This window comes from Mastigoproctus giganteus, chromosome 10 (genome assembly GCF_048544385.1).
Source record: "Mastigoproctus giganteus isolate SK-2022 chromosome 10, ASM4854438v1, whole genome shotgun sequence".
In the NCBI taxonomy this organism is placed as follows: Eukaryota; Metazoa; Arthropoda; class Arachnida; order Uropygi; family Thelyphonidae; genus Mastigoproctus; species Mastigoproctus giganteus.
The window spans coordinates 160,646,809-160,665,210 of record NC_143584.1 but is presented as its reverse complement, the minus strand read 5'-3'; the positions used below and the strand labels follow the sequence as shown (position 1 = coordinate 160,665,210).

The window sequence follows — 18,402 nt, the reverse complement described above, 5'->3', positions numbered from 1 at the left end:
AGTCTCTTCACTCTCTGTCTTGTAGATGTTCTGTTTCTGCTGCTTGTCTTTTCTATAGATACTTTCATGGGCACTGTTCTGAATTGGCTTCTACAATTCCCACTCTCTCTTCCAAACCAGTCCAAACATGTGCCGCAACCAGTCAACATCCTTTTACTGTTCAACTTCAAACTCACAGTACCAACTTTTCTTCTTCTTCATTTATTCCTTCAACTTCATCTCCTGGAACAACTTCCTTTCATACGTAGTTCCTGAAAATTAATCTACAGAAATTCAAGTCTAACATCAACAAGTATCACCTTTCATCTTCTCGACCTTCAATCCATGTGCAATACTAAGTATTGCACATGGATTACTATAATTTCTAATACCTCTGATACTTGGGAATTTCATTTAAAAAAGATTTTCTCAACAGAAGTCTAGGACCCAGACAATGCTGATCATCCTTTATAGCAAAGAGGGTGTGATTCATAAGAAATTTGTACGTGAAGGAGAGAGAATCAATGTCACATTCTACACACAGGTGCTTCAATGACTATTGAAACACATTTCCCATGTGAGGCAGCTGGTTCTTGTTACATGACAATGTAACAAGACAAACATAAAAACCATTTTACAGCTCCTTCACTTCATATTCTTTTTATTGCACTAGTTCAGAAACTATATTGTCATACCTCATATATATATATACTTTCTTGTTTAATAATATTATTGGCAGCTGCAGCAAAAGCATGTGGCTACTTTTACGCTATATGATTAATACTAACTTGAGAATTTCATAGTGTAAAAAGTACCAAAATTACCTTTATGATTTGTGTTTTTTCTGAAAACAAAATTTTAATGTCATCATATATGGCTTAACGACTTGCCTGTATATGACACAGACAGATGCACAAATTGACATGTTTGTATCTGGTATGTGCACTGCACATTTCAATGTTTTGGTTTAATTGCGAATACAAATAACTGCTCAACTATAGCATCATGCAATTTTCCTGTGTAATCATAATTTGACTACTATTCACTTCCTTTTATAATAACAACAGATGCTTTACTTTTTTGCCTGAAAGCTTAGTGGGAATACTTCTTTGACTGTTGTTGATAAGTTTGTTTTTGCCATTTGATTATTCTGACTTAAATAAGAAAAATAACATGATTTTTGGAAAAAGAATAAACAAAAACATGGCACCTAGTAATGATTCAGAAAGGGAAATTTACGTTTAGTGAATCCAATTCTGGATCAACAAAAAAAAAATAATAATAAATTTTTATTAGTTGATAGCAGATTATCATTTTTTCCACTTTTTTCATATTATAGGTATTATGTACATGTTTTTTTTCCCCCCATTTTTTTATATAATAAAAGTATTTTGCAAAATATGTCAAATGTAAAATTTGTTTAAGTCAGAAGAACAAGACAAATTCATCTATAATTCCTAAAATCATCTTGTTTCAAGATGATTGTTTCAAGCACCATTACTAGAGTGCAGCTGACAGGTGTAATCCTTCATTTATCTCCCCCCTCCCCCATTGAACACGAGTTCTAAACAGGTAGCACTTATTTTGAATGCTGGCCATCTTACTTCAAGGTAGCCGATAAAAAAAAAAAAAAAAGAAGTAAACCACTCCAATCAGGGTGCTTAAGTACTTTATGTATATGGAAATTTTGGTTTAAATTGGACTATAAACAGAAATGTTAATGGCACATTGGTTTTAGAAAGTAACAGTAGTGGCAAAATGGCAATTACACAGCAAATAAAAATAAATAACTTAATTTTCCCAACTAATAAGTTGTATAATCCTTCACTCCAACAATGCTCTCATATAGATTAAAAAAACTGGACAATTTTTAGATGCTTTCCTGAAAAAAAAAAAAACAACAACAGACTGTCAAGTTACCTGTGGGTTATGGTCTTAAAAAACAGTTAATCCTTCATCACTCACAACCTAAGTTCACACATATGCTAGCATGGCAATTCTAAGACACTTTATTTTTTATTTATAAGAATTCAATTTTTAGCTTTTTTGCTGAATTGAAAATTGCATTCCGTTAATTATGATTTTCTAAACTGAATTACAAAATACTGAACAAAAATAAAAGAGAGAAACCAGTAATAATTTATTGAATTTGTTAGAATCTTAAGTCATTTGTCTCCTGAAATGAAATATAGATGTCATATATTTTGTCAATTTTGTGTTTAATTTCTGCTAAGCTGGCCCAACCAAATCTACACAGAAAGATTACGCAGCTCACAATGGCATCTCACAGATGCCACGTGAGAGTGTGGAGTTGACTGAAAGAAACATATATGTTATCGCTTAGCTGGCATTTGTTAAATATTAAACAAAAAATTGATTTCTTGCAATTCATAATACATTGAAATGAAAACAAAAAACAGCATCTAATCATTTAGAGAATATTAGGAGGAAATAAAGTACATGGAAGGATTTGATTTCATTTCAAAATTAAAAAGTGGTGCTCAAATATTAATAGTTATAATAGTGTCACTTAGTGTACTGTGAATGTAATATCAGTTAAATCTTTTACAGTAGTCCTGAATCTGATACAGCTCAAGAAGAACTAGAAGAACCTATGGAAGAAGATCAAGAGAAATGAAATCCAGGAATGGAATACATCATTGACAGGTGCAGTGATGTCTCAAAATGACTTGTAATGTTTTGAGCCTGTGGCTTCGCACAAAAACCTTCTTCACATAAAGAATAGCTGTTGGCAGTGTTGTGTGTAGCATTATCACTTGTGACTCATATTTGTTTCTCACCTGTGTCATTTTATTGTTCTTGTGCACTGCATACGTAAATACTATTACGTGTCAATGAATCAAAAGATATACTCCAGGAAATGTTTAGCTCAAGGGAAACTCTGTATATATATATATAGGCATAAAATTCTCTTGGAAAAAGAAAAGCTACTGCCATGCTGGAGTTCAATGAATCATGTTTATGAATATAATAGCATTTCATAGTAATTATCTCTGTGCGTTACTATTGAAAACAGAACCATATTGCATACCTTAATGTTGCAAATTTTAACACATTTTTCTGGAAGTTTGAATGTGTGCTAGAGCACTCATTCACAAAATGTCAGTCAGTGATAAATGAAACTCGAGTGGCACTAAATGATGGCTAGACACTGTTACTTTGTACCAGTTCTTCCAGCAGTTGTTCCTTTGTGTTGTAGAAACTGTATATAAAGAAGTAAATATATACTTTATAAGTATCGAATTTGAGGTATTCCTTGTGTAACTTAATTTCACACCACACCGGTTTTCTAATGTAAAGAATCTGTATACATTGAAGATAAGAGTGGAAATAAATTAACCAATCAGGCTTTTATTTATATTTACATATTCTATAAACAGACGGAGCTGGGTTTCCACTTATAATTTAATGAAAAGACACTTATGTAAAATGAATAAATATATACAGATATGTATATGTAATGTTACATATGCATGTAAATATGGCATTATAGATACATATATTACAATGTGCTGATTAAATGTATATTCAAATATATTATTATGTCACATTTTTGTAGGAAAATTCCAAGAAAAAAAAACATGGATGTCAAAAAATATTACTTGTAATTAATGATGAAAATTTTGGTCAATAAAACCTACAGATAGTAAAACATATAAATAGTATGTATTATATATCTATTACAATTGTTTTTAAGTTGATAAAAAAGCTCTTTATTAACACCATTGCATTATACCATTTCATATGTTTCACGTATTTTCAGTTTGGACCAGCACACCATGTTGTTTGTTAATGTTAGTTGATTGTATCCATTATTTTGTCTTTAGTTGATCATCAAAGGACGTGCTTATCACTCTTGTAAATTCATGCATATAAAATTCTACATTGTAAATTCGTGCAAAGCATTTATAAGACTATGAGTCTTGTATATAGACATTATTTTCCCCTCCTTTGTAAAAGAGGAAACTTTTAAGATTGTCTTTTAATATTTTTGTGGAAAAGATATAAATACTGGAAATTTCTTCCAGTGGAAGAGGTAAAAATGATGGTATCTTATCTAGTCTTGTGGTGAAGTGTGAATAGCTGACACGAAAAGATTTTGAACTGAGTTTTGTATTGGTAAATATATAGATTCGCGTTGTATGATATTCCTTGATACCGCTTAATTTTGTCACTGTTTCTGTAACTTTTTGATGATGGTGGCAACGCAACTATGTGTTCAGGTATAAACAAAGAAATGCTAATATTTTCATCCTTAACTTTACACAAGCTGAAGGGTTTTTTTTTTTTTTTTTTTTTTCAATTTCCCTTGGTGCCTTTTCAGACATAGCTTATTCCTAAACTTATGATGCTCACAGAAGGTGATCACCTTTTCTGAAGAATCATGTACTACCCTTCTTGTGACTAAAGCCATACAGTCAACTATTTTTATCCTGACTGAATATGGGCAATGTATGTAACACTTAATAGTGCCATTTATCAATGTTGACAACATGTATACCATTCCACATGTATCAGTCATTGCAAAGTAAAATATGGTTATCCATTAATATCAAAAGTGAGAAATCCCTAGAGTAGGGATGACAACATACTTGCAAGACAGCTAAGTAGGAAGAAATAAATTGTAAAAAAGATAAGTTTTTAAGGCAAAATTATTATTATTATAATTACAGTGAACTTTAGTAGTATCACTTTCACATGCCAAGAAGCTCTAATATCACTTTTATTTGGAATGTTGGTATTTACATAATGATGAAATTGAATAATCATTCAGTCCGTAAATTCAAAAAATTATATATACAAGAAGTGATCATTTAATTTGTGGACTGGTGCAAGATCTTATCTAAATTGTCATCATCTGAATCTTCTGTGGATTTCTCCTTCTCAAAATACTCTCCCTTGAACTTTACACATTGTACCCATACATTAAATACTTCTTGCAAACCATTTTTTGAAGACTGTGAAGTGCTTCCGTTGTGACTCTGCGAGTATCGTGTTGGACACGAAAAGCTTGCCTTTCAGAGCTTTCTTCAGATATGGAAATGGGAAGAAATCACACATGGGGCTAAGTCCGGTGAATAAGGAGAATGTGGCAGACCCTCGGCACCTATGGCAGTGATCACTGCCTGCACAATATTAGCCGTATGGTGCCTGTCTGGCATTGTCTTGATGGAGAAACCACTTCACACTGAAATATGGCTGTCCTACCAAGATGCTTCATTCATCCCTTTAACTGTTTCCAGTGCATGTAAGCCCTATCTGACTCAATAACGAATTACATATTGCTGTTCAATCTGTACGTCCGACATGATACTTGCTTCAAAACGATCGTCAGTGACACACAGCTAAAAAAAACTCTCATCATGCAACGCTAGCTCAACAAGTACTGGCATGTGCACACAGAGTCTGCTCAGTAGTGATAAGGGAGAGCCAAGACACTCATTCGCACACCAGTCCGTGAATTAAATGATCACCCTCGTATTACTGTGATCAAAAAAAGTATGCTAGGAGAGCAATGTTAACTAAACAATCTTTAAAATTAGGAAGCTTAATAGCAACAAGGCATTTATTTGCTATTATGGTCACAAATTTGGGGATATTCTTTGTAATGAAATTTAATTGGCAATTAAATTACTTTTTTTTCCCCCACTTGAACATTCCTTGTTTTACATCTTCAGCTGTATATTTGTAAAATGAAGACTAATAAATAAACTTTAACCTTGTATGTTTTTTCAGTGGTACTCTTAAAACTAATAAAGATCTATAAAGAAAAGAATAAAATATATGCACATGTGTCACTTATTTCCTGGAATAAGAACTTCTCTTTGAAAAACTGCAACTTAGAGAAAGAGCAGGATTTTTTTAAATATATTATTAACAATGAAATACTTAACCAAAAAATTCAAAAGTAAATTTTTGGACCTGGATGAAAGTAAACAAGACATGACCATTTTAAAAACTAGTACAGTATTGATATTTATAGAATAGCAGTTTTGTTTTGGAATAGAAATGCTACATCCATTCGAACGAATATTTTATATTGCTCATAATGGAATGAGAAAATTAAGTGGAAAAGATAGAGTAATAAAATAAGTTAAAAGATTTTTAAGTGTATCCATCCTTCATGGAATTCTAAGAATAAAGTAAAGTTTGATTTTCTATATGAATCTCTTCACCAGTTAAAAAATAAAATGAAATACTATTCAGTTTTACATTATGGCAGTCTCTTTTTAAAAATTTCACTCTACATAAATCCCAGTAATTTCTTAAATCAAATCAAATTTAATTTTCTGATATAGGCTTTAAATTAAAAAAAAATAATTTTGTACCTAACCAGAAAATGCCACCAACACAATTGTATAGCATGGCTCCACAAAATGTATAATATTGGAATGAATGAAATTCATGTATTTGTTCTTATATATTAAATATAATTTATAGCTTAGATTAATATTGCTGAACAGATTGTGTTCTACTTATTATTTTAAAAAACTGTCTTTGTCATGCATTACTAGCTCTTTTTCTCCTTAATTTATTTTCAAATTTGTTTTGTCAAAACAAGGCACGGAAAAATTTTATGTAACTTTAATTTAGAATATATATAATCTTGAATGAATACATCTAAAAATTAAGATTTCAGATTTAAGTTATTTTCAGGTTATGAATTCATAAATAGGTAGATGAGTTTATTACTTGCAGTATGAAATCTGGCTATAAATTATAGTTAATTTAAAATGATTATAATGCAATGCTAGTTATTTTTACAGCCTGTTGTTAACATCTCTAGAGTACATTTTGCCATATTCCAGGTATTGTATCAGAGAAATTGAAAAATGGCACTGTAAAATAAAGAGAAGTAGCAGTTTATTTTCTAGCCTAGGTCACAGCATTTATTAAAAGGAATTGATAAAGAATTTAAGTTTTGAAAACACTTATTGGGACATGTCCTACCTGTAAACATGAAATGATGTAGTATATTTACTATGAATACACTGTATATGTGTATGTATTTAAAGGCATTTTGCTCACATTGTTTCTACATTATGCCATTATTATTGTCTCATTACTGTTTGTAAATATTGCTCAGTGGAAAGATTTATTGACCCCCCAAATATATATAGCAGGGCTGTGTGAATGTTACCATTGTCATCATTGCCTGCTTCATATAACTAGCTGTAATATTTTGTACTGTTCTCTCAAAAACTGCTTTGTGTAATGTGTTGGCCCACTGTGAATAAATATATTGTTTGCTCAGTTTATTACTGCATTAATATTTAATCTCTTGCAATTTTGTAATGTTTGAATATATTCTAATTAAAAATACTCTTTCTTGGAACTAATTTCCAGATTTTCTGGGTTTTGGGAATCAAGTGGAGTTAACTTGGATATTGTATCTACGGTGTACATTAGCTGTATGGTAATTTCAATAACACATTTACGACGCAGAAAGTGATGTGGTGTGAATGTTTTGAAGGATAAATCCCCCACTGAGTCTAGTAAACCCACATTTGGAGCAGAAATGCATTTATTATTAACATTTTTACAAAGACAATACATGGGCTATGTTAGGGTAAATAAGAATAAGAACATGTACACTCTAAGAGATGCTAGCAAGTAGCAAAGCATTAATACTGTCATCAAATATTAATAGTTATAATAGTGTCATTTAGTGTATTGTGAATAGTTAAATTTTTTACAGTAGTCCTGAATCTGATACAGCTAAAGAATAATCAGAAGAAGATCAAGAGAAACGAAATAAAGAATTGAAAACATCAGAGACTGCAGTGGTGTTTCAAAATGACTTGTAATGTTTTGAGCCTGTGGCTTTGCACAAAAACCTTCTTCACATAAAGAATAGCTGTTGGTAGTGTTGGCTGTAGCATTATCACTTGTGACTCATTTGTATCTCACCTGTGTCATTTTATTGTTCTAGTGTGCTGCATATGTAAATATTATTACGTGTCAATGAATCAAAAGATACATTCCAGGAGCTTTATTAATAAATTTGATGAATCTGAAGCATTGATTAAGTCATCAAATGCAGACATTGTAGGAATAGCAGAAACATGGTGTCACCCAGACATAAGTGATGCTGAATTGGAATGTGGGGAGTACACTGTATACAGGAAGGACAGATGAGGTGGATGGGTTATGCTCTTAGTTAAGTTATATTAAATCTAAAGCAGTGCATACAGTTGAATATGGGTGACAAATGCAATGCTGAGTCAGTTTGGTGTGATATAAGCACTGGGTAAATAAAATTAAAAGTAGGAGTGTTACAGGCCTAATGACTGTGAGGAGTATACCATACAGCTATACAGAGAAATTGAGTGGGACAGCAAATCAGAATGTCTCATAACGGAGGATTTTAACTTTCTAGATGTTGACTGATGACTGAAATTTGTGGATTGGTCACTTACATATTAGCAAGACTTCTGTGGATTTTTCTGGATGATTGTTTTCTACAGCAGCATGTTAGAGAAGCAATACTCTTGATCTGGTTATCAGCAGTGATTCTTCATGCATCAAGAATCTGCAGGTAAAAGACCCACTGGGTGGCAGCAATCACAGTGTAGTAATGTGGAATTTAATTAAAGACATAACTACTGTCAAGAGTAAAGGGAAAGGCTTTTTCTTTCGTAAGGGTGACTACAGTGGTCTGAGACAGTTTTTAATACCATCAGTAAATTCTAAATGGGATGTATTCAGGGAAGTAATCAAAGAAGCCACTAGGCTTTTCATATCAATGAAGAAGTACTGTTTGAGGCTTAGAATAAATGGATGTCAGGTGAACTACTGAGACACATGGCAGATATGAAAAGTGCATGCGATACACATAAATTATCAGGTGATAAAGAAGCCTATGGTAGATATAAATTAGTATGTAATCAAGTCACAAAGGAGGTTAGGCAAGCTAAGGCAGATTATGAAAAGTCTGGAAAAGAATGCAAAGAAAAACAGCAACGGCTTCTATGCTTATATTAACAGTAGAAGGAAGAGGATGAATCACAGTGCGCAACTTGATGACCCTGCTCAGGTTGTGTACAAATTGAATAAGTATTTTGCATCTACAGTCACACATGAGGAATTCTTTAGGGAAGGGATGCCAGAAGTTTATCAAACTCTAATGAGGAGTTAAATTACTTTGCGATAACTGAAAGGAAAGTGGAGGAGAAATTGTTGAGTGGACATAAAAAAAAGGCACCTGGGGTGGATGGAATCTATCCAATTCTATTAAGGGAGGCAGCAAAAGAAGTAAACAAACCCTTAGACATAATTATGAGAGCATTCTTGGATTCAGGGGAGGTCCCTATGGACTGGAGATGTGCAAATGTATCTCCAATTCATAAAGGTAGATCAACATGAGTAATTACAGACCTGTTAGCTTAATGTCTGTTCCAGGGAAAATGATGGAGTCACTGTCTAAAGAAGTAATGCAGGACCATTTGGACAGACATGCAATTATACTGCAATCGCAGCATGGATTTATCAATTGGCAGTCTTGTCTAATCAATCTGATAAGTTACTATGATGCAGTGACCAAGGAACTGTATGCATAAAATAATTTTGACATCATATACTTAGATTTCAGGAAGGGTTATGATACTGTTGCACATAAGACTGCTGTACAAACTGGAGCAATGTGGTATTAATGGCAAGTTACTATGGATAAAGGGATGGTTAAGTGGAAGAAGACAGTGGTTACCAATGAGCACTGCTCTTCATGGACCAATGTTATTAGTGGAGTTCCCCAGGGTTCAGTGTTGGGCCCATTTTTGTTTTCAATATTATTGATGAAGGTATATCAGGCTTCATGTCTAAGTTTGCATATGAAACAAAGATTGGCAGAATGGTTAGTGACAGTCATCAGGGTGAGCTAATGCAACAAGATCTAGGAAAATTGGGTTAATGGGCTGAGAAATGGTAGTTAAAGTTTAACATTGATAAATGCAAGGTACTACACATGGGTAGCAGTAACATCAATTGTGTGGTACCTACATTCAGAGTAGCGGAAAACGAAAAAGACCTGGGGATAATTGCACAGTCATATATTCACATATGACGAGAATCAACCAAAAGAGCAAGCTGGCTTTAGGACAGGGTTCTCACTATGTATCACCTTCACATAATATCTCAGTTAATGGAGAAAGCAAATGAATATAAAACACCATTATGCCTGGCATTTGTGGATTATGAAAAGGCATTTGACTCCATACAGCATAAGGAAATGTTTCGGGCACTGGAAAAACAAGGCACAGACACCCCACACATTATGATTTTGAAGAAAATATATGAGAACGCTACCTCCTTTATTATACTAGATAAAGACAGTACCAAATTTAAAATTGAGAAAGGAGTTCGACAAGGAGGCACAATATCTCTGAAGTTGTTTACTGCGGCCCTTGAAGAAGCATTCAGAATATTGGACTGGTTGCAGAAAGGAGTCAATGTGAATGGGGAGTACCTAAACAATTTACGATTTGCAGATGACATTGTGATCATAAGCCACAATCCCAAAGAATTAAGAGGCAAATCTTAATCCGTTATTCAGAGTTAGTAAGGATTTCGGACTAAAGATGAATATGGCTAAAACAAAAGTAATGATGAACAAGGGATATAATCATTGAAGGAGCAGTAATTGAATTTTAAGGTGGATTCATATACTTATCTGGGTCAAGTCAGCTGTAATAATGATAAATGGCTGGAAGTCAAGAGAAGAATAAATTTTGGATGGATAGCATTCAGGAAGTATAGTCACATACTGAGGAGCAATATCCCAATTTGTCTGAAATGTAAAATAATGAACCAATGTATAATCTCACCATGACTTATGGAAGTGAAACTTGGGCACTCACCAAAAGAATGAAAGAGAAGCAGAAAACTACACAGCAGTGAATGGAACAAATTATATTAGGAATCAGACTGTTGGATAAGAAGAGAAATACATGGATTAGGCAGAAAACAAAAATAAAGGACATTCTTATCAAAACTAAAGAAAAAACTGAAATGGTCTTGGGCATGACACAGAGCTCGAAGACATGATGACAGATGGATTAAGAAAATAACAGAATGGTACTCAAGAGGAGCTAAAAGAAAACCTGGAAGACAATGGAGATGGGCAGATGAAATTCATGAGTTTGTGGTTAGTAAATGGAAGGCCATTGCACAAAACAAAGAACTGGAAAGTTGTTGGTGAGGCCTTCATCCTGTTAGTGGATTGAAAATGGCTGATGATTATATGAAATTCTCTGAGCAATGCAGATATGCTGCCAGGACAGCTCAAATTGTAAATGGGTTGAAAAAAACTAGACAAAATTAGTTAACACTAGACTTCCATTTCTGTTGGATGTAATGAATAGTGGCTGGATAGGGATTGAAGCTAATCACGCGGAGAGTGGGGCTAGTTGTGTGAACAATTAATAAAGAAGTTTATGGATTTAAACTTTGGTTGTGTATTTTCGTGGAACAGTATTTCAGGATAATGCTAAATGCAAAAGAGAATCTAGTTTTTTGAATGCAGGAGTATAGTTGTGATATACAGTCGAACTTGGTTATCCACACTGGGTGGAAAAAGACCTGAGTTCGAGTCCCGTCAATGACATGAGGAATTTTTATGGGCCCTTTTCACAACATAGCTAAGTTAATTGGTTTCAGGTGAGAGTAGCACGGTTTTTTCTCCTGGAAACTTGGATTTTTTTTGTCCAACAAACAGAAAATTTACAGACTATACATGAAGCAATATGGCCTCAGTTGTTAATGCTCCTAAAACCTACAACAACAAGGGCAAAGCAAAATTATATTGATACAAGCAAGCTACATCTAAAAAGCAGTTAGGAAAAAAACAACCAACAAAATCACATAATGGAAAGAATCCTTTAATGGAATTGTAGAGTCTTTCATAATACAAAAGACGATTTACATGATCTTATTGACTGATATGAACCAGCAGGCATATGCGCCTACAGGAAACTTATTTAAATCCACAAGTGTGTCATACCATTAAAAATTACACTATCTTCAGATAAGATAGGAGTACTGATTTGCCAGCCCATGGGGGTAGAAGTTCTTGTTTCTAACAACATTCCATCCAAACATCTTGCTTTTCAGACTCCTTTTGAAGTAGTGGCAGTGTGCACTGTAATTGGCATTCCATCCAAACATCTTGCTTTTCAGACTCCTTTTGAAGTAGTGGCAGTGTGCACTGTAATTGGCATTACTCTTACAATAGCAGCTATATATATCCCTCCTAATTTCTTGTTCTCAGATGACCTAGAAAATCTAAAAGAACAACTACCAGCTCCGTTTTGCTTACGCGGAGATTTCAATGTCCATTATCCACTGTGGGGATTTCCAGCAATTTACTAGAAAGGTAAACCAATATAGGTGTCTACTTATATTCATTTTTCTGCAGGATCCATGAGGGCAATAGACTTTTCAATCTGTTCTCCTTCCATGTATACCAGTTACCCTAGGGGCTCGCATCTGGTGAGTATGGGTTTGGCAAACCCAGGGTCCCGAGCTGGATATCATCATTCTTCTCTTTCTTGCTTTCTTGGTGATTCTCTTCTATTTATGTCTCTCTCTCTCTCTCTCTCTCTCTCTCTCAGGATAATGTGGGAATTTTTTTTTTTTTTTGGCTGGTGCAGCATAAGCCTCAGGCTTCCTTGCACCATATGGATAATAATAATAATAATAATAATGATGAGATCATGGCTGTAATGAGCAAAAAGCCATAATGATTTTCATTTACGTGTATTCCCATACAATCATTCACTGTTATAACGAGCATACTACACGGGTATACTGAAAAAATTTTGGTAACTATGCAAACATTCTTAATTGCACAGGGTTGAAAAAACCCAATTCTTGGAATAGACAAAAATGAAAAGGGCGACTTAGCTTTTATGACCACCCACATCGCATTGGATTAGCAGCCGGTTTATGTATGACCTTGTCTGTTCAGGGATGGGGCTATACAATAGTGCAGTGGCGTTCCTCTTGTCACATTACCCTATTTACAAATTGTCTTGTATTCACTGAACCAAAAATTTATTGCAGGAGTTCTAAGAACGTTGTATGCATTTTGGGACTTCTAAGAACTTTGTATGCAGATAACTTTATCATTTTAAAGTAAAATCAGTTAGAAACAAAGCCTTCCTTCAGAATCATGTCTACTAAACAAAAGAAAGCGTCTTTCAATTTGTGAAAAAGTTGAAATTATTGGTGAGTTAGAATGTGGCGCAAAAAATGTTGAACTGTGTAAAAAGTTTTCTTTGTCCTCTTCAAGTGTATCAACATTGTGGAAGAATAAAGATGTTTGCATAGCAGCACTGAAAAAAAAAAAAAAAAAAAAAAAATAGAAAGTGCGAGGTTACAAACATTGATGAAGCATTGCTTCAAAAGTTCACCACACAAAGTGCTGGATTTTCAATAGACGGTCCGATTTTGAAGGCTCAAGCAGAAAAATTTAATAAACAATTAGAATGCAACAATTTGTGTGTAACAACAGTTGGCTGGATCGATTTAAAAACCGACATAACACTGTTTATGCAAAAATTAGTGAAGAATCTCGATATGCAGATCCAATAATGGCAAACGAATGAATTGACCATGTTTTGGGCAGAAATCAGGAAAGATTTCAATGACGAAGACATCTACAACAGTTGTACTACTGCAACAGGATCTAGAAAATTTGGGTAGATGGGCTAAGAAGTGGCAACTGAAGTTTAACATTGAGAAATGCAAAGTACTGCATATGGGTAGAAGTAACCCCAGAGGAACGTACGAACAGTGTGGTACTACTTAGGGTGGTAGAAAATGAACAAAGACCAGGGAGTGATTGTGCAGTCAGATATGAAGTTTACTGAGCAATGCAGACAGGCTGCCAGAGCAGGTAATGGGGTATTGTCAGTGACATACAGGAATTTTGCTAGCAGGAAGGAGGTGATTATCCCTTTGTATAAGGCAATGGTTAGGCCATGCCTTAAGTACTGCGTATAGGTCTGGAGGCCTCATTTTAGGAAGTATGTAGAGTTGCTTGAGCGTGTACAGAGAAGGGCAACAAGGTTGGTGAGGGAAACGAAGGGGTTCTCTTACCAAGAAAGGCTTAAATTCTGCAAATTGCAGGGGCTGGATACTAGGCACTGCAAAGTGATCTGAATTGAGGTGTATAAGGCCTTGAATGGGTTGAGCAAGCTGAATGCTGATGGGATTCTTCCTCTTGCTCAGACTAAGAACCTGAGGGGGGCACAGTTTCAAATTGAGGAAAGATAGTTGTAGAATAGATGTGCGGAAATTTGCCTTTAGCCAGCGGGTGGTTAATTGCTGGAACAAACTTCCATCTGTCGTGGAAGTAGACAGCTTAAATAAATTCAAGGAGGAACTAGACAAACTTATAGAGGAAAATGGTTGTGTGAATATATTTTTTTTGGTTTTAGTGGTGGGGGCTGATGCAACATAAGCTCATATGCTTGCTTTCTTCCATCATGTGCCTCTATTAGTGCTACTACAACAACACCAAAGAAACGACTTTTTTATAATTTGACGCCTGAGTGCGAGGTTAGCCTGTGCGGACATTGCTCCTTAAAGCTCTTCAAACAGAGAAGTTTTTCCTGATTTATTTTCTGCTTTATTAGTTTAAATTGTCATATTACCTTATTTTCTAGAGTAGCTTTATATTCCTAGTTACGATACTTAGTTTAAAGTTTAACTTAGACAGAGATTTTGTAGATATTACTTAGTATCGGTAACGGTATCAAATCGACGTGTCACAAACCAAATTTTTTTTTTTTTTTTAACCAAATTTAGTCGATTTATTAACCAACTGTTATATCAAATTATCTTCTATAAGTAGATTATAGACCTAGTCAGGAGCCTTAGTTTATTCTAAATTGAGATAGCGAGATTTGGAAGCTAATCAATACTTACGAGTCCGTAGAAATACCGTTCGTGAATTCCCGCCATTTTTACACGATAGCATAAGCTTAGTGTCGTATAGTGCATAATATAATATTGCCAATTAATCAGTAAATCTATTAATCTTGATAAACTTTATTGTCAATTAAATTGTACTTTTAACTCTATATATATATATATATATATATATATATATATATACTATCATTGAATTATATTAAATAAAATTAAATTATAATAAATAAATAAATAAATGATTAAGCATTCATTAGAGGCAGCGACATGCAATTCCTCCATATGAAGCTGAAATACATCCATTATTTTAAATTAAACAAAACATAAGCCAGCAGTATGGCAAAAACTGTAGAGCGAAAATTAACATAAAAATAACCCAAATAAACAATCGAACGAAAAGAAAAAATAGATATAAATAGTAGCCCAAAAACCCTAATATAATTTCGATCTTTAAATCCAATTAACAAATACTATACAAATTTTAGAATAATGCCAATTAGTTATTAATTTAGCGGTACCCCCCCGAGAGGTACCAGTTCCGAAAGACGTGAAATATCACCCAAAAAGGGTTAAAGGAACTACCAAACGATAACCAAATCAAAATAAACTAAAATAAAATAGACTGACCATCATGCCCCATATCGACAGAGGACCACGAGGCCAATAATGGTCATGGAATCGCTGCATTTCAATCGACATACAAAACATCGCAAAGGCGGAAATATCGAAGAACCAAACCACCCTACCATTCTCCGATAGATCAACCAATGCAGAGGATTTGCATGGCGGTGGTCCTTATGCAGCGAAAATAAACTATAGAACAGACAGCACTCTAAAGCAGAGCCACACTACTGACATACTGTAAGCTGAATCAGCTTATATTGAAGAAAAAAGAAAATAGATGGCGGCACTGGCGTTGCTAAATTAGCATATCGACCCATTACTATTGAATTATATTAAATGTTGACGAAAATTAAATTATAATAAAAAATTAAAATAATTAAGCATGCAAATCCATGCAAATCCTCTGCATTGGTTGATCTATCGGAGAATGGTAGGGTGGTTTGGTTCTTCGATATTTCCGCCTTTGCGATGTTTTGTATGTCGATTGAAATGCAGCGATTCCATGACCATTATTGGCCTCGTGGTCCTCTGTCGATATGGGGCATGATGGTCAGTCTATTTTATTTTAGTTTATTTTGATTTGGTTATCGTTTGGTAGTTCCTTTAACCCTTTTTGGGTGATATTTCACGTCTTTCGGAACTGGTACCTCTCGGGGGGGTACCGCTAAATTAATAACTAATTGGCATTATTCTAAAATTTGTATAGTATTTGTTAATTGGATTTAAAGATCGAAATTATATTAGGGTTTTTGGGCTACTATTTATATCTATTTTTTCTTTTCGTTCGATTGTTTATTTGGGTTATTTTTATGTTAATTTTCGCTCTACAGTTTTTGCCATACTGCTGGCTTATGTTTTGTTTAATTTAAAATAATGGATGTATTTCAGCTTCATATGGAGGAATTGCATGTCGCTGCCTCTAATGAATGCTTAATCATTTATTTATTTATTTATTATAATTTAATTTTATTTAATATAATTCAATGATAGTATATATTTCGGCTTCATATGGAGGAATTGCAATTTGCTGCCTCTAATGAATGCTTAATTATTTTAATTTTTTATTATAATTTAATTTTCGTCAACATTTAATATAATTCAATAGTAATGGGTCGATATGCTAATTTAGCAACGCCAGTGCCGCCATCTATTTTCTTTTTTCTTCAATATAAGCTGATTCAGCTTACAGTATGTCAGTAGTGTGGCTCTGCTTTAGAGTGCTGTCTGTTCTATAGTTTATTTTCGCTGCATAAGGACCATGCAAATCCTCTGCATTGGTTGATCTATCGGAGAATGGTAGGGTGGTTTGGTTCTTCGATATTTCCGCCTTTGCGATGTTTTGTATGTCGATTGAAATGCAGCGATTCCATGACCATTATTGGCCTCGTGGTCCTCTGTCGATATGGGGCATGATGGTCAGTCTATTTTATTTTAGTTTATTTTGATTTGGTTATCGTTTGGTAGTTCCTTTAACCCTTTTTGGGTGATATTTCACGTCTTTCGGAACTGGTACCTCTCGGGGGGGTACCGCTAAATTAATAACTAATTGGCATTATTCTAAAATTTGTATAGTATTTGTTAATTGGATTTAAAGATCGAAATTATATTAGGGTTTTTGGGCTACTATTTATATCTATTTTTTCTTTTCGTTCGATTGTTTATTTGGGTTATTTTTATGTTAATTTTCGCTCTACAGTTTTTGCCATACTGCTGGCTTATGTTTTGTTTAATTTAAAATAATGGATATATATATATATATATATATGTAACGACTTAATCTAACAAATAATTAATACATAACTATAGTGGTACACGTGATACGGAAGTTGTATAAAGGGAACTCGTAGAAAACACTAGATACCGAACAAAATATATATATAACATAACTGTTTTGGGATATAACTTAAGGATTTAATTTTTGTTTTGAATTTTATTGAATTAAATCGGAATCATGACTCTGACCAGAGCAGCAAAGCAAAAGGCTCAAGCTAATGGGAGTGCTGTGGTTCAGGGGAGAACTGAGGGGGGCAGTTGCCCTCTGAATCACAGTCTATTAAAATGCACTGTTTGCTTGATGTTTGCGGAGCAGTCGGGTACGGGACATGATACTGCCAAGGGGGATGTCTTTGTGTGTGCACGATGTAAGGAGTGCAAGGAAATCAGGCGACAACTCAGCGTTGTTATGGGCCTTTATGAGAGCTTGAAGGACAGGGTGGATGCCCTCGAAGGAAATAAATTGAGGGGCCCATCAAGCTCTCAGCTGCCCACATCAACGCCAGAGCTTGCACTTGGTCATCAGGCAACACAGAAGCAGCCCCCTAGGCAGAATGCGCTGGTCCCACAGGAACTAGTAGTTGTTGGTGACTCTATTGTCAGGGAAACGGGGAACATCCTTTGTAAAAAGGATAGGTGGAATAGGACCAGGGTATGTCTGCCAGGGGCAAAGGTTGATGACGTTGTAGAACGGATATCATCTTTTAAGGGCACAAAAGGTGATATAGTTGTACACGTTGGCACTAATGATATTAAGAGTAGGAGACCGGCGGAATTACTTAGCAAGTACAGGTCACTGTTGAAAAAAGCCGTGAATTAGGGTTGAACTTGAAAGTGTCTGCAATTCTGCCCAGACACGATAGGAGGGAGTATATGATGAGAGCCTTGTCGATCAATTCGGCCCTGGAGGGATTGTGCAAGGCTCAAGGGGTAGAATTTTTTTCAGCCTGGACTGTACTTGTTAACAGGAGAGATTGCTTCTACAGGGATGGGATACACTTAAATAGAAAGGGTGCAAGAATTTTTGCTGATGCTGTCGAGGCAGTGTTAGGTGGGTCGGAAAACTGCTAGTTG

At 34.5% G+C, this 18,402-nt stretch overlaps 1 protein-coding gene across 11 annotated transcripts in view; it reads left to right on the top strand.

Annotated features, from left to right (window-relative positions):
• LOC150079426 (histone deacetylase 4-like) overlaps nucleotides 1-3,302 on the top strand; it is a 352,480-nt gene extending 349,178 nt beyond the window's left edge. For 10 of the 11 annotated variants that reach the window (XM_090383436.1, XM_090383431.1, XM_090383432.1 and 7 more), the window contains one exon: nucleotides 2,551-3,302. In XM_090383436.1, coding sequence (XP_090239562.1) covers nucleotides 2,551-2,617 — 67 coding nt within the window. In that variant the 3' untranslated portion in view covers nucleotides 2,618-3,302. The remainder of the gene's footprint in view (nucleotides 1-2,550) is intronic. The other variant, XM_090383433.1, reaches the window with a different exon arrangement.
• The last annotated feature ends 15,100 nt before the right edge of the window (nucleotides 3,303-18,402 follow it).